Consider the following 23920-nt stretch of genomic DNA (forward strand, 5'->3'; position numbering starts at 1 on the left):
TATTATATTACATATGTATTATATTATTATCATTATTATCAACACAGTCAACACAAATCAAAACATCAGCATCTACAGGGTGAGGGGCAATCCAGGCCTATATCTGAGGGCATATGATGGGTTAAACAAGTAATATCTCAAATAAACAAGTTTTTACAGCATGTTAGAAAACGATACTGAAGAACTAGAAAGAGACATAAATATTCATGAGACAAAGGAGACCAGACAGAAACTAACCGTTCTCAGAGCACAGTATAACGAGCTGTCTGCAAATAGAGTAGTATTCAGTCTAATGAAACTGAGGCAGACATTCTATGACATAGGCGAAAAAGCTGGGAAAATACTGGCTTGGCGTATGAAGTCAATGCAGAATGAAAAAGCAGTTTTCAGATCAGACAGATATACCTGTCCTGGGAAAAAGTAGTGAAAACTCCCCAATTTCATTATCTGCCTAAAACTTACAACATAATTCTGTGTGTACAAGGAGAAACCCTACAAAGAAAATCAGTGCGTAGATATAAAGAGGATAACAAAGAAATATTTTTAGTCAGAAACACAGGTGCAACACTTTGCAATGGGACAGTTGTAGTTTGAAGGTTAGTGTATTTAGGTGAGTTTAGCAGTTTCGAGTCGTGTTGATTGATGAGCTTTACATTTTTAGAACTGTGTGCATCTTTGTAATCTATGTGTGCATACCGAGGGAAAAAATGTAAACAGGTACGGTGGATGGAATCGTCCATCTGCACTTCTTTTACATGACTTAAATACTGAGGAACAACTAGTGTATCTGAATCACTTCTTGAGCCAAATGCTATTACTATTACTAGCACATCTAAAGTAGATATGCTAGGATGTCTCACTCCGTTTGTGAGGCGTTGGATCTGCAGTAACACTCATTTCGGTCAAGATTTTACGGCTGTATCACAGAGCGGCGGTTCCACTCTGACAAACCGTCTTTGACGAGGCAGCGGTGTGCAGAGGGTACACAAAGTGACAACAGCCACGTTTAATTTAGGCCCCCATCATGTTAATTAGTTCCAGCTGATCCGACATACTACCAGCACACTTGTTATCTTAACAAGCGACAGCAAGCTCAGAACCAGTTAGAAACGAGAAAGTGCAGCTGAGTTTTCCCACAATGCACAACTAATGCTAGTGCTTTTTGCTAACTAGCAACATCTCCTCCCCTCCACTTCACTTCACTTCACTTCAGTTGTGATGTATCATTGTCATGTACATTTTCTCCAAAATGAACTAGGGTGGGTTATAGTGTGTGCATGTGCATGTGTAAATTATAAATGGTTGAATGAATGCAGAATAACATGTTTGCTACACCACCTATAACAGGTGCTTTGATGCTGTGGGACAATATAACACGGTTCCCTCACAACAAGAAGGCCACAGGTTATAGTTCTGGTTCAACCAAGGGCCTTTGTGTGGGGAGTTTACATGTTCTTCTCATGTGTACATGGGTTTGTTTTCTCTGGGTATTCCAGCTTCCTCCCACAGTTCAGAAACATAAAGAGGTAAATTGGACACTCTAAATTGACCGTAGGTGTGAGAGTGAGAGTGAATGGTTGCTCCGCCCTGTAGGTTTGCCTTGCTATTTTCTGGTGACCTGTCCAGGATGTGCCCTGCCTTTTGCCTTTGATTATTAATATCAAATATTTTGTATTCAGAAGCTGTAGCAAGTCAGGAATATGGGAAACAGAAGGACACTAAAATGTAAAACAATTGAAATGTACTTTAAACGGCCATTCAGGCATTAGGCCGCACATGTGAAAGATAATGAACAATAGATTTGACCTATTGTGCAGTAATCAATAGGCCTGTGTGCCAAACAAATGAACATGTAAGAGGCATGCAGGAAAGAATTAAGCTCCCTCCCAGTCTAGCTCTCACATAGAATAATCCTGCTGTGAATCACCTCTTTGTCCAAAAACCAAAGTCACCACAGTTCCTGTGACTGGTGCTTCAGCAGGAGATGCTTTGGCAATGCCAGAGCGGCTTTAAACTAGACAAAAAATAACAATCTGAAAACATTTTGTTTATGCATTTATAGTACAAAATAAAAAGCAGTCCAACAATCTTTCAAATAAATTAACATCTGAATCACTTAGTAAGTAAGTAAGTGGTCTAAAATGTATGCATAACTTCATGATGCAAGCACTTTTTTTTACCTTTTGAATGAGATACAGCTTCTGGTTTTGCAATGCAACATTAGCCTTTCTTTTTATTAAATACTGTTTTGTTCTCTTCGATGGCTTAAACAGCAATGGAATTCCTACTATTAAATGTGCCGGTTAACAGTTTCATTTAAATTCAACAGGATGCATTTCTGCTATATAGGTAACCTTGGAGCAAGGAACCTCATGCAAATTCAGAGCACTTTCAAAGACTGAGTGAAACAGAATGAGAAATTAAATACACATATTAAAACAAATTTAAACAGCGAAAGTATTTTGAACTGCAAAAACACATAATTAAATACCATATCTTTTAATAGCCATCTCTCTCAATTCCTTATAAACGTTAAAGCTATGGTTCAGGAATCACTGTATTTTTACATTTTGATTCTCAAGCTGGCATGCCACTGATATCAGGGTTTATTTTCCCCCACAGCCAAAGACAATATTATATCTGTAAAAACTTTGTGAAGCATCCCTTTGATTTAACTACAGTGCTACATAGTCAGACAAAGACGGGTGTCAAAGAAAGAAAGAAGTGAAGAAATATAATTACACTGCCCCATTGTCTAAGACAGGACAGAGTAAGAAGTAAGGATTACATCATCCTTACTAACACAACAATTTCAGATTATGGGTTTTGAATTAGCCAAAAAAATAAATCTCACACTCGCCCAACACATAAGTCTACTTTTATGATGTTTACTGATGAAACGTGGCACATTGTATTAAAATAGTTTTGAGGTTGATGAAGAAAAGCTGTGGACTTGAAGCCAATGTGACATGAAATGCTAAGTGAACATAATGAAAGGCTGTCCTAGTTACAGAACAATTTACAGTTTAGACATGGAGCAGATGCTCCAGTACAGAGTAGTAAAATACAGTAAGTGAGCACTGCTCAAGCATCAATAGCGCCAGATGACTCAGAAGCTGTATGAAAACAACCACAAATGCCACAAAATTAAAGCAAATGCCAATGTCACAGTGACTGCGGAAGCGTCACTCTCTTCTGTGATTATGTGGATGAACAAATACGAGTATAATAACTATCTAATGGAAGGTTACTGCTATCCAGCTGGAGTGAACAACTCCAAAACAGTTGTAGGCACTGTTTAATAAATGCACACTCGGCTGTATTAAGCTTTATTGGAATACACAGTGTGAGGCGTTGAACAGAAAAGCTAGCCTTGGGTATGAATTAAGAGGTATTTGCAAAACTCCACAGGTTTTCAAGTGTTATGTCCCATTAGTTGTCCTAATCTTACCTAGTTATAGACATGCATTTTGCAGCTGTTTTCTTATATCATCATGTGCTAGGGTGCACTTCATCCACCATTTAATTACATACTTTGGTAGACTACCAACATGTCTATTACTGAGTGGTAGATCATTAGATTAACCACAATGTGCACAAAGCCATTACAGGGGAAAGTGACAGATGAAAAATCTTAACAGCAAGCTGCATTTTAATTTATCAAACACAGGAGTTCAAGCTCAAAGCTTACAGAATGTATATACTTCTACTTATTATATCCTTCACCTCGCATGCCTTTTGACATTATATGTAATGGGCAGCAAACAAAAATGTGTACAAAAACTAAAACATTTCCAAGTGAAACAATTCTCCAAATCTACATGTGGCTTACATGACAACAGTGTGTTTGGCCATTTTTTTGTTCCTGTTCTCTTATTCTTCTGTGGCCTGGTTGCTTCTTCTGTGTATAGCTGGTGGTGGGAACTGTTGTGTATGAACAAAGCTCCCAGGCCAGCTCAAGTACAACTCTGGTCTGACTGAATGTATACATGTAGTAGTAGCTCGACTCCCAATCACATTATATGGATGCGTTAGTCCCACTTTGAGAAATTCGATTAGTAGTACAACTACCGTAGTCCCATTAATACAATAATTATTTTTTCACGTCAATGCACTGAATGACAGCTGTGACTTTTACCAAACTGAACAGGGCTGAAACAAACAATGCCACAAGCAACAAATAAGTAATGGATTAAGGCTAACACTATCTATGATCACAGTTATCAGGATGAAATTTAAACATATCATAATAGATCCAAACCCTAAACCCTGTAATTATATAATAAAACATTACATCAACATCACACTTCCCAAATTGTGTTATACAGTACACAACTAAAGCCAGTGGAAACTCAATATCATGCTTATCAAATAAAAATACAACTTTGGCCATTTTCCAAAACACTTGCCTCTTGTGTTTCAACAAGAACAAAACTGACATTTAGTACAACCTCGCAGATTAGAGTATACATAAAAACATGTGAATTAAATGAAAATGAGTCAGGTTAACAGATGCATAAGTATCCCATAGTATGCAGGGAAAAAAGTATGTCCATACCTTCATCTTTCAATGAGTCCTCTGGGTGACCAGTGTGACGAACCCGGGGCTGGAAACAAGAGGTTGGAGAAGCTGTTAGGCATCACAGACAGTACAGGATTATATTATGATGACATGACATCACTTCATCTGCCACAAAGAAGTGGGACGGTGGATGATCACTTATCTCTGATCATTCACACTGAAAAACACACCACCCACACAACAATGTTCTGCAAGGGGAGTTTGAGGCTGCGGTTGATTAAAGAACAGTTGAAGATTGTTTTGCTTAAATAATGCCAACTAATGTGGAAACATGCATGCCAAAGCCTCCAAGCCACATGTGTATTGAGACATGTGCATCCACTGTTCTTTAGCAAATATTAGGGGTTAATCCACACAGATTAGCAGGAAATGGCACACAATTGAAAGTCCAGGTCACAAGAGAAGAATGAGAGCTTGACGACATCATTCACGTATCACTGGTATTATGTGGTACTAATATTTGCTTCTTGCACTAAGTCAACAAATATCATGATTTCCTCAGCACACACACACATTACTCCTCCAACTCCTCATTATTACAGTTACATATGTGGAGGCTCAAAGTAATGTTTCAGTCACGTGATTTCAAAATGTCATCCTTTGTTCGCTGAATCTGTTTCCATCGCAATAATAACATGTGACCTGTTACACGTTTCCACCTATTAAAAACTTTTAATGGAATCTTAAAGATCTTTTTATGCGCAAATCGTAAATGTGCATATGGACAGGTTGAAGGAAGCCCACGTACAAATAGTGCCAACTTGAGTCTGCCACAACAAGACAGGGTTATGTTATGATGACATCACTTGAAAATGCTGGGCGGTGGATGATCACTTAACACTGCTTGGGAAAAACACACCATCCGCACATTAGAGAAGCTGCGCTCTTGGATACCAAAGCTGCGACTGATAATAGAAAAGTTTACAGATGGTTTGCTTAAATAATCAACGCGATCTGTTGATGGCATGCGTGCGTGCCCGAGCTTCCGAGTCACATTCACAACTGTATCCGTGTTGCAAAGTAAGCCGTGGCAGACTGACCACTCTCATTCGCAGAGCCCTTAAAAGCCGTTTATGTAATGCCCAGTGTGCTGTAGTCAGTCAGTCAGCAGTCACACGACGGGCTTGCGGCCACAAAAAGAGACCAACGCATCGTAACTAGCCGTTGACCACAGAGGCGACCTCCTTCCCGGGGCTGCACAGACACACGAACACTGTAAGCAGACGACGGTGAAGCGGGTGACGCGGTGAAAGCCGCTCGGGTCTCTGACTTACGGCAGCGTGTGTGCCTGCTGTATGCACCGCACCGACTACAGCAGAGGATGACGCCATTTCTGTAGCTGACAGTCGGCTAAAAAGAAGCACACTTCAGCGCACAAACGCTAGCTATTGCGGGGAACAGTGATAGCTATCCACCTGCTGTTCTCAGTGCCGTTTCTGTCTCGTGTGTGTGTGTGTGTGTGTGTGTCTCGTTTCTGTTTTTTTTCTTATTCAACAGGAAAACTGCTTCGACGCCGCCAGTTTTTTCCCCTTTCGTTTCTCTCCCTTGTCTCGGAGAGCTGCTCTCTGCTGAGAGTACACTCGACAACATATAACCATTACTGCTTGCGGGCAGACAGTCACCAAAAGCAGACATTTAGAGACATGACACGTTTGAAAGTGTGCGTGCAGCGCTAACAGCGTTGTAAGTTGAACGTGAGTGGGTAACGGTCGTGCAGCCCTCGTCTGAAAGTCACTTTGTTTCTCCGCCGAAATGTTCCCTGTATCGACTGGTCCGGCATTTCGCTGACTGTTCACTTGAGTGAGGTTGCCTCTGACAAAGAAACAACTCGACAGAGCGGTTCGAAACAAGGTCAACACAGAGGGAGACATCGCATTAATAACACATCGTTTTTATTGTTACAACAGGAGCCAAGGTCGCAGCCCTCATTTATGGCTCTTGTGAATGATCGCGGAGGATACATTGTCATCGCCCCAGACGATTTTCCTACTCCAGCCGCTGCAAGAGAGTAACTGACCAGCACCAACAATAAACAGCCCCGACCCCCATTCCACCCCCGTCTTCTAAAATCTGGTACCACGGTGAACTGAAGCACTGAGCCGAATTAAAGCTCTTCTGTAAAGACTCCAGACCCATTTATCAGCGATGATGTTGCCTGTCACGGAAACGTGCAAAAAAATACTGGGCACGCACAACACTGACAATAACAAGTGATTCTAGAGCAGAAGGGGGAAAACTCCACCTCGCATCTCGTTGGCTGATCAAACCTGCAAGATGTAACTCCATCTTTCTTCAGGACAAGTTAATCTCGAGGAGCTAACCCACTCTGTCTGGTGGCACAAAAGGGGGGGAAAAGCCCGATAGTGAATAATGTACCTGCAGTAACTGATGGTCGACAAATCACATCCCGTTGCTATGTCGATCTTTACGTGCACGGTTTCCGTGTAATATCACTTTGGACGGCTATTAGTGAGCACCATGATAAGCGCTGCTCGACGACAACCTCCCCGAGGATTCCTCCGCTCAACAACACAACACCCCGGTGCTCGTCCAGCGACCGAGAAACTATTCAAGCCCGCAGTAGCATAACCTCGTACTGTGCTCATCAGCTTAATTTGGCTGGCGACAGCATAACTTTGTTATCGAGCAGACCAAGTTTCCCCTGCATTCTCGGCCGTTAGCTCCGTTTTACTGCTCGGTTGCCCAATTCATTCATTTCTCTAAACCCCCGAAACATATAACAGCATGAGTTAACAAGTTAGCTAACGTCAAGGTTGGCTTGGTAGCAGAGGCAGCAGCAAAGCAAGCCAGAGAAAATGTTCAAAATACAGCGATGGCTCGGGCAAGCAAAAGCAGACTCACCGATGCTGTCAAGTTGGGAACCACTTCTGCTTTTCGACGAAAAGGTATTAGTAATCCATAGGAACATTTATGTGAGAAATCCGAACGGTTTTTAAACGTCGTCCGTAGGCTCCCAGTTGATGTTGGATGCGGATGGGTAAAAGTCGTTATCGCAGAGCGCTGCTGTTTGTCTTGAGTAGCTCCTCCACAGCCTAGCTCTTTCTGCGATCACTCCCGCCCCCTGGGAATGATTGACGGCTACAGTAACCCCGCCCTCTCAGCGTTTATGCTCGCCCATTGGGCGAAACCGTCAAGGGAAACGCCCTGTTTGCCAAATGATTGGCTGATCAGTGAGAAAAATATCCGTGGTACCAGTGTAAGAAGTGAACTCTGTTTGGTTGTCACAGTACAGCGAGAACAAAAATGCAGAAAAACTACAACCCTTGGCTTTAGAACACATAGGTGCGTTCGGTGTGTGTTACGATACGTCCCGACTCAGCATAGCCGCGTGGCTCTCATTTTCCATGTCGGCCCGCATAGTTTACCGGGCAACGTAGAGATATAAATGCAATGCGCAATGACCGAGGCTACATTAGCTGCATACTCTGCGCTTGCTCTGTGAGGAAGTGCATATTTACCCTGAACACAGCTAGCTTATTTTTTAGAAGTGTTTGAACTGTTATACCGGTCGTAGCTTAGCATAGTAGCCGTATAGCTGTGCACCAGTGACACATGAACCTAAAACATATGAGTGTTGATGTTTTAGTTATAGCGTGAGCCTTGGTCGATTAGTGTGGAAGTGGAAGCTTTTATTTATTTTTTTATTGCTCAGCGGTGGTATTCTGGCGTTCCCATGTTAGCCTGCTAACGCTAGATCAGTGTGGCTAACTGGACTACAGCTCACTGACAGACCTCATCTAAGGTAGGTGGGTCCTGAAATACTGCACACTGTAGCCTAACACTACCAAAAAAGTGCTAATAAACTTATTTAAATTAAACGATAGTGACGTTTAAGACAGTTCAGCAGCAAACTCAATCATTCAAAGTGTTATAATGTTAACCTGGCAGGAAAGCTGGAACAAGATAATCATGAAATCCAGTGATGAAAGTGAGTAGTTATGTATTATACATGCATATATGTTATATACACGTTTACTATTATTATTGTTATTACTAGTAGATTTACTAGTAGTATTACAGCCACAATTTCAAACATTCTTTTGGCAGTGGTGTGACATCAGTTAATGATTTCTCTATCACAGATATCATTTATTTTACACATTACTCCTGCATACTCGACATTCATTTTATATTCATTCATTTAATTATTTTACTAACCTAGTTATGGATTAAGCCATTAAGGGTTATCGAAAATTGATTGTTGAGTTTCATCTGCAGACTGCTCCCATCAGATGAACACCCATACACAATAATTTCATACACAAGCGATGACCAGAGGCAACCTCTCCATCTCTGATACTCTCTGCTGATAATTGACAAACGTTTTTTTTCAATGTTGCTTTGCCACAAAGTGAGTTACTCCGGACTCTAAGGCAGTGGTTCCCAACCTTTTTTAAGTTTAAATTATAGTCTTTATTTGAGTGATACTGACTTCTAATTATCCAGTAGAGTGTCTGATTGGGATGCACAAATATAATTATATTAACCTCACAAACTCAGAGCAGTCAAAGCTCTGCACCCTGGGCTTGGACCCCAGGATGGGAACCATGGCTCTAAGGAACCTGTATGCAGAGCAGGTGCAGGCACCCACCCTCTCTCTGGTCTCTTGTCCCTCTCTGAACTGCCCTGTGATATGAGAGTCAGGGTTAGACTTAAACAAACAAAAACGTAATTTTTGTTAAATGCTTGTCATTTAAAGTGTAATGTGGTCCAATGCTTAAATTACTAATCACTTTTAAGAGAGCTTAGTTTGTTTGGCAAGCATGACATGGAAGTTTCCCTTGGTTTTTTTAAAAAAAAGGAAGGAAACATTGGCTTATACTGTCATTTACTGTATGACCTGTGTAAAGTAATTTAATTAGAAACGATGGACCTCAATCTAGGACAAAAGATTCAAAATATCTTTTGGTCATTACTAGGCTTAGGCTCTGTGTAATTATCTCAGATTGTTATTATCTTGGTAATTAAATTATCACATTTGTTTTGACTAATTAGGCTCTATCTCTTTCTCTATCTCTTTTAATTTGCGTACTGTATAACAATCCAATAAGATGAATTATTACCTGAATTAAGGAGATGCATCATATGATGCAAGCACTTACACTGTCTGTCTGTAGCTCAACTTTGAAGTGCAGGTCATTGCAATCAATAAGTAATTTCTGTTAATTTATTTTAATTTTATTTTATTCATGTTTTTTTGGACTATACTACACAATTTGGACCAGAAGCTAAAGAGGTGCTGGTTCACAAATGGTCTAACATGCAAGTCTTAACAAACAAGCAAAACAGAACATGGTATTTGGGTAGAATCTGCCTTTAAAGGTGATTGGTCAAATCTGCAATTAGTTAGACAAAGTAATACATGGGCAGAATAACACTTAAAAATTATAATTAGACAAATTAGTATTTGGGTGGATTGCTCCTAAAATATTATCATTAGAAAAAGAAGTATTTGCATGGAACAAACCTCTCAGTACTAGGTAAATATTTGGGTGTAAAGAAACTTAAACACCGTAAGTTGTTAGACAAGCATTTGGGTGGAATACAGCACAGAATGGAATTGAAAAGTATCGGAATCAAGATAGAAGTTAGTGGTTAGATTTGGTTGAATGTTACAGGAGCATTTTAGTTAAAACCTTTCTACACATGTATAATTTGCGTCACAAATAAACCTAAATAATATCAGTTTCATATGTGTGTACAACAATCCCAGTGGCATGAAATCAATAGTAATTCAAAGTAAAAAAGTAGTCTTGCGTCTGATCATTCAAAAATCCAGGTTAAAATTCACTGCAAAGGTCACAACATATAATTCCATTTTATTTATTATCCGACAATTGACATAATTTTCCTAAACACTCGAATGCTCAATTGTGCAACTCTCAAAACAAGTTTAACCACACAACTCGAAAAATCCACTTTTAAACAAATATTTGAAAGGAAGAGGTGTTTTTCCCTGACATTCACTGGATTTCAGGGAGTTGAGATCACAAGTGAACAGCTCTACGTACGGGTGTGAACGTGATGGAGACACACTACAAACTGTTCCCACCAGTCCGTGGTGTTCCTGATTTTATGTTTTTTTTGTCCTCCAATGCAGAGTTTCGTGAATTTAAAGTAATGGACGGTGACTCTGAATCAGCCTCACAGCGAATTCTGCTGGAGCCTTACAAGTACTTGTTGCAACTACCAGGTGAGTCTTTTGTCATTGTTTTTGACTGCGGGGTAGTGAACGATTTAGAGACCGACAGACGTGCAGGTGAAATAAAAGCCATGTAGCCTGTTGATGGTCCACACAGCTCATTTCATCACACTTGACACTGACATAATGTTTACAAATATTATTACAAAAGACTGTGTTGTATACATAGCAGACACTATCACAAATAAGTACATTTAAATGGGAAATCTCCCAGTTAATCTTCTTTTCTTTTTAATATGGTGCAGTCATGGCAAATTTCAATTTGTCATTCCGGTTTGATATTGTGAAGTGGTTTCTCACAGATGATTAGATGTTGATAAGAGTAAAATTAATGTCATGTCAAGGTTGAGTTTTTGGAAAATATGATTTCAAACTGAATTCCTAAATAACAGTGATGTGAGGACTTGAAGGGTATTACTAATACTGGCAAACCCTAGCTGTAAGATGAGTTGCAAATAATAGTCTTCCTTGTATCACCTATAAAATGATTGAGCTCTTGCTTTTTCACACTCTTCACAGGAAAGCAAGTGAGGACAAAACTCGCCCAAGCGTTTAACCACTGGCTCAATGTTCCAGAGGACAAACTGCAGGTGAGAAACCATCCCATTCTGCCTACTCACTTTTAGGCTTCATCCACACGGAAACAGAACAAAATCGTAAATGAGCCATTGCTTTGTCGTTTTGAAAAGGTTTCCCATAAACATGGCATCGTTTCAGGCAATGTCTCCATCCACAAGAAACCTTTGGGATATTCTGGCATAACCCTAACTAAGTTCTGCTGCACGAGTGAGCTTCATCTACAGTACCTCTATTTACTGCACCGGCCTTATTGTAGACACAGAGAGGAAAAGAGAGAAGCACTGTGACCACACAGCACAGAGTCACAGACAAGAACAAGCTGCAGATGTTCAGTGCAGCTGACTGTGTACAGAACATTCACTAATAATAATAATAATATGAAAATAGTGTCTATGAAAATGGGTTTTGTCCCCTTATTTTACAATTCAGTTTTACTGTTAATCTTCACCACTTATATTTTCTTTCCTCCTGTGTCTAAACTCGGAGGACAGGACGTGTTCTAGCGATATTAAGCACCTTTTCAGGCTTACTTTAGTTACCTTTCATGAAAAGTAGTTGGCAACACTGTAAAACAATCTCTAAACACACAAGAAGGAGGTAGACAGTGGATGGATGATGCCGTTTGTTGCAGTGTAGATGGAGCTGTTGGTGCAGAAAAATAGATCGAGATCAATCTATTGTCTGTTTGTCATTACTAGCAAACCTGTCTGTATTAGATGTAGTTAGTAAATTACAGTTTTATGAAATGATTGTAATTTTTGTGGGAGCAATTCTCAATCTGCTCTTGAGAATAGCTGTGAAGCCAGTTGAGAAACAATCATACCAGCTGTCTCAGATCAGGGCATCCTGTGCTAAATTGTGTTCCCTGGGTTTATACCAGACCATTTAATGATGCAGTGCCTCCTATTAATCTTGAATAAAGAATAATTAAAAAGAAATCAGCCTTAAATTTCATGCCTGTAGTTATTTTCAAAAGATGTCACTGATTGAGCCATTATTGTATTTTGTGCCCTAAATCATTTGTATTATTATAATAATTGAAATTATGACTCTAAAATCCTGCCCACTGGGATTATATTAATGACAAAGGCACTATTTGTTCTCTATTCTTCATTTTGAAAAGGCTTTCACTGACATGAAAGCCATTACATCCACTGTTTCAATCCACATGCTCCTTGAGGCTACAACAATGTTACAGTTTGACTGATCAGTATTTGGTGTCCACTTTCATTCTCCTGATAATTCTACCTTAGACAGCATGCCATTGTTATTGTGCAGCAGGTTCTTGAGGTTAAATCTACCTCAAATATCAAAGATACCCCCACCCCGATCCCCCCACTGGCTCCCTGTGTCTCTCTGTCACTGTGTAGCAGCACTGTAAACTCCTGCTGAACCCCTCATGCAGACTGAGAGCACTCCTCTCATCATCATTAGCACACTGCTGCCAAGAAGTCGCCGCCATGGAAACAACCGTGCCTTCAGATAGATGGAAGCAGTGACAGTGGCACATTCATTCATTTGGCAGTGCATTTTCACCAAACCCCGTATGTGCTTCTGTGCTGCATATGACAGCGTAGGCTGTGGCGGTTTGGGAAATCCCCCTTCTGCACGCATCAGTTACCTTTGCAACCTTTAGCTGACTGGCTTCCTCTTGTTTTCTCTGACAGTGAGTGTAGAAAGGTTAGCTTTCATATGCTGCCTTCAGTTTTTCACTTTGAAAACATGTGTCATTCATGGGAACGTCCTCTGCCTCAGGCTCAGAGCTTCTTGTAAAAACTAAGTTGACTTTTTTTCCAGACAGGTCAGATTCCCACAGCCTGTAATGTGGTGGAGGATTATGGAATAGCTCCCCTGCACTTTTCCCTCATTTTTCATAAAAGTGATTATTAAATGTGCTATAGAGCTTGGAGCTGGTCCATCTACATGAAAAACCCTGCAGAATAAGACGGTCTGACTGACTGTGCCACTATCCACACTGTAGAAAACAATACGACACATGTTCATGGGAAAGCATGTGTCGTATTTGCTTTTGTTGAGGCAAACGGCATCAACAAAAGATGTTGGTTGTTTTAATAAAAAGCTATGAAAGTTAAATTTCACATTTAGATTATTCTTTCTTGTTGCTATAAAAGGACACTTTTACTGTTCTACAGTTACATACAGGCCTGTAGGCGCAGCATGTGATCAGGTTTGTGAATAGTTTGACTAAGGGACAACTACAAGCTTCAAGATTAGCACTTTGATCAGCGCCATGTTGAGGTTTTACAATTGTGTTCAGACTTCTCAGGCACCTGTTGAACAATACCAGCTGTCAATCACATGGTGTCCACTCATATGTGCTGTGCTCTACCAACCATTTTCTCATAAATGGGAACATAATTAATAAAACTGACACCACGTTCTATTGAGACACCACGTTCTATTGAATAGCTGAAACTAGTGATTGAGACTTTGATCTCCTCAGGAAAATGTTTGCTGATGTTATAAATCAAGTGAGAACTAGACTAATTTTCCCATAGACTTCTATTCAAACTGACTTCTTTGTACAGAATCGCCCCCTGGTGGCTTTTCAATATAGTTTTGCTTCGGTGTTGTCTTCATCCAGCAAACAGAAGACTCTACTTTTTATACGTCTATGAGCTTGACTAGTGGCTTAGTTACCATGGTAGTCAGCACCTACTGTGGGTCTTCTAATGGTGACGGATTTATATAACGGACTCAGTCAGAGTTATTTCCCTTTTCATATAGGACTGGTTTCTCAAGGGGTCACTGCAATCTTAATGTATTGCTGCTTTATAGCTTTGGTAAAAAAGAGTGAGTTTCTGCATCAGTAACCTGTGGTGATATTCAGTGAAGCAGCAACAACACCTTGGTGCTGTCTAGAGCTGCAACTAACGATTATTTTCAATGCGATTAATCCGTTAATTACTTGTTTTGATTACTCGATTAGTCTAATTAATTTGTTTGGTCCAGAAAATAATCACAGTTAAGAAGCTGAAAAAGCTGAAAGCTTGTTTTAATTATAAAAAAAACACTAAAGCGGAATATTCAAGGTCCAGATTTATTTTGGATTTTTTTTTTTATCATTGTTTTAGTTTTTGTGTTTAACGCCTCTTCAAATTGCCCTTCCCATTGCCCTTGCTTAGTGTCGTCTTTTTCAGCACAAACTCAACTGTAAGTCTGACGTTATTTTCCATTAATAAAACATGCACTGTATTCACTGATAAACTAACAGACTCAGCATTATACAGCGACAGACTGGCTAATTAGATTCATTAGAGAACTCAGACACTTCCAGTCCAAAACTTAAAAAACAGTTGATGCTTGTGTAAAGGACTATAGCTGCCGCTATTCATGCAAATTTCTAATCTCGCCTTTATTGTGCACAAAGACCAGTCCAGAAGACCAGAATATTCCTCTTATTCACGTGTGCTTTCATTGTAGTCTTACCCACAATGCCCCCCTTTCTTTTGAGTGGCTCACTGAGGTTGCAGGGTGAGAGAGTGTCGGGACACTGCCGAGGGAAAGGTTGTGTTTGGAGGATAAACTGCTCAGCTGGCACAGTCTTGGCCATCTGCCTGATCCACTGAGCGTCTCTTTGTGCTCCGCAGCCCCATACAAACAGCTTTCATTACCAGGCCACACCACTTGTCTTTAAATCAGCAGAGCACTCCAGCAGGCTGCACTGCCAGCTCAGTACAGCAGATACCTGATGGCAAACCTGACTGATTAGTCAGGTCATCATAGGTTGTCAGATTGAGGATGGGTCACACTGGCTGTGTGCTTCAATTACAAATGACCACTGTCTTTAATTGACTCCATACTAATACTTTTGGCTCCCCTGAGCAGTGGGTGAGTGTTTTTTAAGGTCAAAGTGTATAATAGGTCCAATGTGTGAGACTGAAGATTGTAGTAAATGGACTCCTTTGCTAAGCCCTCCGTTTTTGGTGTTTTCATGAGGTGTATTACCAAAATAACCTGTCATAACTAGGATGGGGTACTCTTCTCTTGGGGTACCAGAGTAAAATTGTATGGTACGGGCAGGGTTGAGCTAGATTGGCTCCACCCACGATTAATTGGGTGACAGAAAAACGTCCCTCCCTTGCAATCGGTATAAATATCACATGGGCAAACGCCTGCAGGCTGCTCTCACTCAAAGCATGACATCTTGTCAAGACAAACAGCCGCAGTCTTTTCTACACTCTGCCTACCAAGTAAAGTTACTGTTCTCAGTCCAAACAAGCCTGACCCAGGATTTGACCATTTCAAAACCATACCGTACTGTACCAAACCAATGATGGATGAGATCTACGGTGGCCTATGCATACCAGAATGGATGATGTGTTCTCTTGTTTGCTTCTTCAAAACACCAAAAATGTACACTCAAGCTGCTTCGTCTATCTTGGGTCGCTGTAGAAACATGGCAGCTCAAGATCACATACTTATGAGAAATATATTGCATTTCTGCCAGTAAACCCTCCTAAATGTTACACACTGGACCTTTAAAGCTTTGAAGCCGTTTGACTTTGTCAGGACCTTGGTAGTTAGATCTCTCTAAAAATATAATAGTGGCCCTTTATTGTCACCTCTAATAGCTTTACTTTGTGGTTATATTTTCTTGACTCCGATTCTCTCTCTCTGAATGTGGAGGATTGAAGTGTGTCTTTGCTGAACACTTTATTCTGTCTGTCTTACTGATTCAACAACTATCTTGTCTGCTGATGGAGAGTATCAGCGCAGATAGAAATGTAGACATGGCGCCCTCTGCTGGATACAAGCTGCAGTGCATAATTCACTCTGAGCTTCAAAGAACATTATTACCATCTCTGTGATGAGTAGATGAATTTAGTTATTTAGCATAAATACATGTGTAACAATACACTGATTTTGTCATTTCCAGATGATCATCGAGGCGACTGAGATGCTGCACAACGCCAGCTTGCTCATCGATGACATAGAGGACAACTCCAAGCTGCGGCGAGGCTTCCCGGTGGCCCACAGCATTTATGGGATTCCCTCGGTTATCAACTCCGCCAACTACGTCTACTTCTTGGGGTTGGAAAAGGTGCTAACCCTGGAGCACCCCGAAGCTGTCAAAGTGTTTACTCGGCAACTGCTGGAGTTGCACCGTGGCCAGGGCCTGGACATCTATTGGAGGGACACCTACACCTGTCCCACCGAGCAAGAGTACCGCAACATGGTGCTGCAGAAAACTGGGGGGCTCTTTGGCCTGGCTGTGGGCCTGATGCAGCTCTTCTCAGGCTGGAAACAAGACCTGAAACCCCTGCTGGACACGCTGGGTCTCTTCTTCCAGATCCGTGACGACTATGCCAACCTGAGATCCCGCGAGTACAGCGATAACAAGAGCTTCTGTGAGGACCTGACTGAGGGCAAGTTCTCTTTCCCCACTATTCATGCCATATGGTCGCGTCCAGAGAGCACCCAGGTGCAGAACATCCTGAGGCAGCGCACGGAGAACATGGACATCAAACGATACTGTGTGGATTATCTGGAGAAGGTGGGCTCGTTTGCCTACACCCGCCAGACCCTGCGGGACCTGGAGGTAGACGCCTATCGTCTCATTGAGAGCTTAGGGGGGAACCCTCAGCTGGAAGCCCTGGTCAAACACCTAAGTCAAATGTATCATGAGCCTGAAGTCTCAGCAGAGTCCACAACCGAGCCACACTCCAACCAAAACCACTGACCTCACCCACATTTCACATCACAGGCCTGCACACTCCATTAACACACAAGCTCTGGTGGTAACACTGACACAGACATACACATTCCGATAAAAGCACAACACACCCACTAAAAGGTTACATTCACAAACCATTTTAGACGACACAGTCAATCAACATAAATTCTGGGAGAAAGCTTTGAGTGCATTCAGCCCCAAATGTTGCCTTTATCTTTTAAGTGTTACTTAACAAATAACAAATTACCACTTTCTGAAATTTAGGTAGAAAATGACTTCCAATGTTTTAGGTTTGTTTTCCTGAAAATGAAAATGAGATAGAAATAAAGCTTAAAAGCCTTGCTTTTTGATGTGCGATACAGTGCATACCACCATATATGAAAAAGTTTATCTAGGGCAGAGCGAATGCTGGATGTTATTTGAAACAAAATGCGGATGTCTTAAGAGGTGTGACTGGCGGGATCTGTAATCATTAAGCTGCCCGAGTGCCAATCCTGTGTGGGGGCCCTCTGCAATTCAATTGTCTACTTGTTATGTAACATGCTGGCATTATATGCAAAGTAGTACTCGAGTTGTTTATGCTCAGCTGTGTATGAAATCAATGTTGATGCTTTGTTTTATTGACAACTATCTTTCCAGATTCAGCAGAACTCTTCACATCAGTGTTTGAGGGGAGGCTCTGTACTGTTGTTGCAGACCTATTTGCATTTATTGAATAAAAAAAACAAAAACATTAAAGCATAACTTGTGGGCTCATTTGACTTCTAAAACAAAGTTCCTCATATGTCTGTGGCATCAAAGCCGGTTTTGTTGTTGTTGTTGCTTTAGCCCAGTGTTTCCCAATCCTGGACCTCAGGGACCCACTGCCCTGCATGTGCTGTGCTCCAACACACCTGACTCAAATGAAAGGCTCGTTATCAGAGCTTGATAACGAGCTGACCATTTGAATCAGGTGTGTTGGAGCACATTCAGGGCAGTGGGTCCCTGAGGTCCAGGTGTGTGAAACAATGCTTCAGCCGACTCCTCAACAGCACCATCTACTGAGCACACGGGCATGACTGAAAATCAAAGTCCCTTCTTCTACACTTGTTCCTACTCTTGATGTGGGGTCACACACGCACCTATCACATACAGTCTCATAAGAGGAGTCACAAGAAGTGATGCTTTTTAACAGTGAAAAATAGGGCTTTGCAATATGAGGAAAACATAACTTCAGTGAATGATATTATTACCTTATAACTTGAGATAAATATGCAAATCCTTGATCATACAGTGTTTTCTTTGCTTTTGGTTTCCCACTAACATAGATCCAAACGGGTGAGTAACTTATGCAAACACTAAAAAAAATGCATTATGGTTTTATTAATAATAATTTAAACATCTTAATGACCCCTGGTAGTTTAAGTAAAGTGTGTTGGGAGAAATTAAAATAAAAATGTTTGCTGGTGTGTTCTTGATCAAACAAAACTGGCACAAGCAACCGTCTACAGTGACTGTATCGCACTTCAAGCAGCAGTGGTTGTTTGTGAATGTATTGTGCAGCCCTAGAGCAGGATGAGAGGTGACAGATGTATTATAGAAATGGTTATGGATGTGGTTGGTGATTCGCTGCAGTTTTGGTCATCGAAATCCAACACATCTGTTCATCTAAATGTCCAATGCTTGAGAATGGAAGGGAACGGGCATCCTTCGCTAATGTTCCATCCAAGCAGCAGTGAGAGCAGGGGAAATATGATGCAAATGTTTCTGATTTGATAAACAGACGTATGAAGTGGCTGCCGCAGCACTGACTGGAGTCCATCACAATAATCAAGGCCCTCTCACACTTCTCATTTCTTCTCTCCCACTCTCTAGGTTGACTTGATTGATTTTCTCCACCCACAGTGTCTGAGTTCTGTTTGGGAGCAAAACAGAATGGCTTTTGTGTGAAGAGCGACACGGCTCACATGCGGTCCCCTTCATCCTCTGCAAGCTTTGGATTATTTATCACTAGGCTGCACTTTACACTTTTGTGCTGCTCAGTAGCACTTCAGCGGATATGTCATATATATTGCTGTTTTTTTGGAACCGCAAAATCTTGAAAATATATGGGAATATGCACTGCTGTGTTTGTAGAAACTTCACTGATTTCAGTCTTTGGTGATACAGAGGAATTGAAATATCACCATCTGTATATGACACACAAAAAGAAAGACAAGAGATGACTTACAGAGTTTTCCAAGGCTGCCGTGTGTCTGTTTCAGGTGCGCTTTGCTTGACAGATGTACAGGTTTACTCATTCACACCTCATAGCTCCTGGAACAAATGCAGTCCTTCTCGTAAGAGCTGCTGAGCTGCTCCACTAAAGCAGCTGGCAGGGCATTATTTTCAAGCACAAGAGCCTTTGAAGAGAAAACCACACACACAAAACTCCTGAATGGTTTCAGCAAGAACATTTTCAATCACTGTCCAGTACATTCATTCATTTTCTTTACAGCCACATTTAAGTATAAGGCCGTTAACGGTCTGTGCTTATTACAGATGTATAGATAATAATAAGTGACTTCCACAGTCTCTATGTTGTACAACCCCGTTCATTCCTACTGATGATATTTGTTTGGAATGGACCACAAAATATGTGCTTTCATTCCTAAAACAGACTGTAACTATTAAATGAGCCAGGCATTAAGTTGCAAGACTATGTTCAGTCGCCAGTGATAGAGTGTGTGTGTGTGTGTGTGTTAGTGGGATCGCTTTTAGTTTTCTGTTTGAAAATGGAGATGCATAACATGAACAGCATTATCCTCTCATACCACATGTTGCATCGGCTCGTTCACGTTACAAGCTTCACGCCAGTGTGGTTATGATGATATTCATGTCAGCGCTCCCACAACAACATATGCTCTCATGCATAATTCTGCCAGCTCTCAATTATTTGTATAAACCTCATGTTCCATTGGGCATAAACGAGGATAAAAACAAAAAAAAAACAGAAAGAAAGAAAGAAAATGAGTGTCTACTTGTGTTCACTGAAGCGTACACCAATCTGGCTCTGAGTTTAAAATGATTAAAGGGACAATCCAGGCATTTTACACATGGAGTGTTCTTAAATCTAAGACAGTAGCTCTAATTGAGCTTCATTGTAGATTTCTTTTTGGAGATTGGACATATATATGCTTTCTATTTATTAAAATTATATATGTTAAACAATGTGCTTACATGTAAACACATGTATATACGTCTACCACTGAGCTACTGTCGCCCTAGTTAAAAAAACCAACCAATTAAATAAATACTAAATTTGATCTAATATTAACATACATTTACAATATTAAAAGCAGATGATTCAGAGAGGATGCTCTATGTTGCATGTTTCATCCATTTCTCCCGTCTCTCTCTCCGTCTTCTTAGGACATTTTAAAGCTCCAGTGACTGAGACTTTTGCCACGGCCGCTTCTTTGTGTTTTCAGCCTTTGTCAAACTGTCGCTTTACTAGCACGACGTGGAGCCACTATGCTCCCGCCTTGCCTCCATCGGTCGTAATGTAATAATGAGTCAGTGCAGGAATGTCACAAACAACACGACAACAAAACACTGAGAAACACAGAGAGAGTCGTGTGGAGCTGACAGGCTCCCGTTAGCTGTGTGTGAACCCAACATTTAACAGTGATGTGAACGCAGCCGACATCTGTCTCCTTCTACTCTCAGCTTCTCCCTTTAGGGATCTGCCTTAATCTTGACCTATATCTCGTGTCCTCTTCTGTCACACCAAGTGCCTTCATGTCCTCCTTCACAACATCCATGAACCTTCTCTGTGGTCTTCCTCTTTTCTTCCTCCATCTTTAACATCCTTTGTCTGCTATAATCACTATCCCTATACTATACCACATCAAACTCTTACTTTATCTCCAAACTGTTCAACCTGAGCTGTCCCTCCAATATATCCACAACTACTCCTGCTCATCCTGACAAAAAATATCTCAGTATCTTCAGCTCTGCGTCAAATTATACCTTTTCAAATTCAAGTGCTGACAAAATAAAACTTAACGTGTCAGTCAAAATCGGTCAAAGGTCACAAATGCTTTAACTTTTTCACTCACCCAGAGACTTTAATTTCACCTGACCTCATCATTCACTGCCAAAGTTTCCAGTGCGTGAATTTACTTGTTTTATTCAGGCCAACATTTTTTTACTCAGTAACAGATGTGTTAATGGGTTTAAAATGTAGCAGTACTTCCAAAAAAACATATTTAAGTAAAATAACTTATTTTAAAAAGCACACATGATGTACTACTAATGAAGATGTACTTCATTACTCTCCACCTCTGTGTTTATGGTTGCATCAGATTCTAAGAATTTCTTCAACGGATGGCGGATGATCTAATTCACGATCCTCTTAATATAGAATAATTGTCAGTATGGTTTGGTAATGACAGAGAAAACACACCGTCTGCCATGTTGCTGCAGCAGAGGTCAAGTAGTCTTATAAGACTGAAGTGATTCACTTTGTCAAAGACGTGTATAATTACGCGTGCCATTTCGGCGCCAATCCTTCTGCACACAAATCATCTCATCCAACCTCAGCACCACGTGACCCCACAGCTGTGTCCTGCAAAAATGTTTGCAGGAAGTGACAGCCATAACCTCAGCAGCCCGAGACGGCGTCGCTGCATGGGAATGAGACGCAGAGCTGTGGGTACAATTTCAAGTTAGGAAAAGGAAATGTTGCCCCATTAGGGCACAGTTGTGTGTCTAATAATATCCCCCCCACACATTTCTGTGAATCACACTCAGACAAATACAGATTTTTTGGTGCTGGGTGTCATGAATAAATGATTTCCTCCTCGTTTTAGGGCACATGGGGAATGAGAAGGAAAAGGAGGAGGAGGAGGAGGAGGAGGGGTTGCTGGAGAAGAGGGGGCTGATTGACAGCAATGCATAATGCTCTGTGAGGAGAGTTATTTGAATGCATATGCAGATGCACCCCCAGTGAAAACCTCAGTAGAGCAGACTGTATGCTGTTCTGTGTCAGATCCGGGACAGCTGCGCCTGATCTGAATCGTGACATCTTTACTTTGACACCACAGGTACGTTTTAATTTCTATTAGTAGTGCACTGTGTTAAACACTGTGGGCTCTGAAATGAGACACAGGGACACCTTCGCTGGTGTCAAATCATCTTGAAAGTTTCATACTGTTCAATATTAATTGTTTCATGCAGAATATTTTAAGGCCAAGTCACACACCCCCCCCGCTGCTGCTTCTTCTTCTACAGCCACAGTTTACTTTACATACATACAGTATATACACAGGTAATTATATTTTAACAGAGAGAAAGAAACCATTATGTGTTGGTATTTCAACAATTTTGTCATTTCAAAACAGACACAGACTTTCCCCGTATTATCCCCACGTGTGCACGTGAATATAAACTGTGAGATTTGGAGTGTTTGACAGCAAAGAAAGAGCTGATGAATTGACATGAAGAGCAGTAGGTAAGAAAAGGCACAGACAAAAATGAAAGAAACGGATAAAGAGTTGAAAAGTCATAAAAAGTTCAAATGAAGAAAATACACTCAGTGAAATAATAGCAGGAATAAAACTTGATGTACTCACTGCTGACGTCTCACATTTGAAGTAACTGAGTGGATTAGAGTCACAGAGAAACACAAATATGCAGTTTGTAATATATATATAGATTTTAAACCAAAGCAAACAAAATTGACAATCAAAACATTTAATGACACCTTTTGTGTTCCTAATCAGTACAAGTGCAGGTTAATATTTGTCACCCACTCATAGTTTGCGGCCTGTATTTGAACCTTCGAGGGACATTTAACATCTTGCTCTGTGTATGAATAGAAGATAAAAAGACGAGTGGTTGAAACATCCATTTTTACACAACTGAGTGGTGACAGTGCAAATGTCAACTTGAGCAAAAGCATCCACAACAATGACGATTCAACTACACGAAAGAAAATGCACCAAGTTAGTTATACACAGCAGTAATTATTAATACTTGTATAGTATACTATATATCTGAACGGCTTTGGTGGGTTTGTTTAGGTGTATGAGGGGAAAAAGAAAGACTCTTAACACGCTGGTAAGATGAAATGTCCGACAGAGCTAGACATTTACAAAATAACACTGAAATTTCAAATGTCAACACCGCCTTGTATCTCGTCGACAGCATGAGAAGAAGAGGAGTTTTAGTACGGAGGTGAGATGAAAAGGATTCTATAAATACAATTAACTCAAGCGGCCCAACTTTTTCCTCCATTTTCTCAGCGCAGTGCTCGTCGCCGGCTTTACAGATGATTGCACTTTCATGGCAAAATATTAATGGAGTGAAAATAAATCAGCATTTCAGGGGAATTGTACACTTGTCGTCGCTTAGAAAAGATTACACACGCGCTTAAGGGCAGAGATGATTCATAAAGTGCGGGGTCCATTTATATAGGTTGTTTGGATGAATCAAATATTATGGTCTGTGAGATGAGCTGGGATCTCAGTTCTACTGTCAACTATTTTCCCCCCACTTCTTTAGTTTAGCTCAGGGAGTGGCTTCATGTTCACAAATATTGATCTCTCTGAGAACAAAAGGATTTTTTTTTGCAGTGGCGTTCGCCTTCATACATTATTCCACACCAGTTTCACTCCATGTGCTGACACGTCCGCCTTTAATATAAAGCCGGGCCTCTTTTCACAGAGACTCATGTATTCAAATGAGAGGAAAAAAAACTAGCTACAAGCTTGAGAAGTCTCATTAAAAACATGCAGCGATTAGTCTCACTTTATGATGATGACAGAGATGCGGTTGGATTTGGTAAATCAGTTAAGGGGATTAAATAAATGCTGGA

The 23920-nt window shown here is 40.8% G+C and overlaps 2 protein-coding genes across 5 annotated transcripts in view; one reads left to right on the forward strand and one right to left on the reverse strand.

The window, feature by feature from the left end:
* Positions 1–7657, reverse strand: part of arid4b (AT-rich interaction domain 4B) — a 42222-nt gene extending 34565 nt beyond the window's left edge. For all 3 annotated transcript variants that reach the window (XM_044046593.1, XM_044046592.1, XM_044046591.1), the window contains exons 1-2: positions 7445–7657; positions 4559–4607 (exon numbers count right to left, since the gene is read on the reverse strand). In XM_044046593.1, coding sequence (XP_043902528.1) covers positions 4559–4564 — 6 coding nt within the window. In that variant the 5' untranslated portion in view covers positions 4565–4607; positions 7445–7657. The remainder of the gene's footprint in view (positions 1–4558; positions 4608–7444) is intronic.
* Positions 7658–7823: 166 nt separating this feature from the next.
* ggps1 (geranylgeranyl diphosphate synthase 1) lies at positions 7824–17820 on the forward strand. Of its 2 annotated transcripts, none has more exons than XM_044046595.1 (4): positions 7824–8349; positions 10704–10796; positions 11325–11395; positions 16285–17820. In XM_044046595.1, the coding sequence occupies exons 2-4, from the start codon at positions 10724–10726 to the stop codon at positions 17086–17088; spliced, it is 948 nt and encodes a 315-aa protein (XP_043902530.1). In that variant the 5' UTR covers positions 7824–8349; positions 10704–10723; the 3' UTR covers positions 17089–17820. The 2 variants fall into 2 exon arrangements, with proteins under 2 accessions (XP_043902530.1, XP_043902529.1); XM_044046594.1 differs by having other exon boundaries at positions 7824–8345.
* The last annotated feature ends 6100 nt before the right edge of the window (positions 17821–23920 follow it).

This window comes from Solea senegalensis, linkage group LG15 (assembly GCF_019176455.1).
Source record: "Solea senegalensis isolate Sse05_10M linkage group LG15, IFAPA_SoseM_1, whole genome shotgun sequence".
NCBI lineage: Eukaryota > Metazoa > Chordata > Actinopteri > Pleuronectiformes > Soleidae > Solea > Solea senegalensis.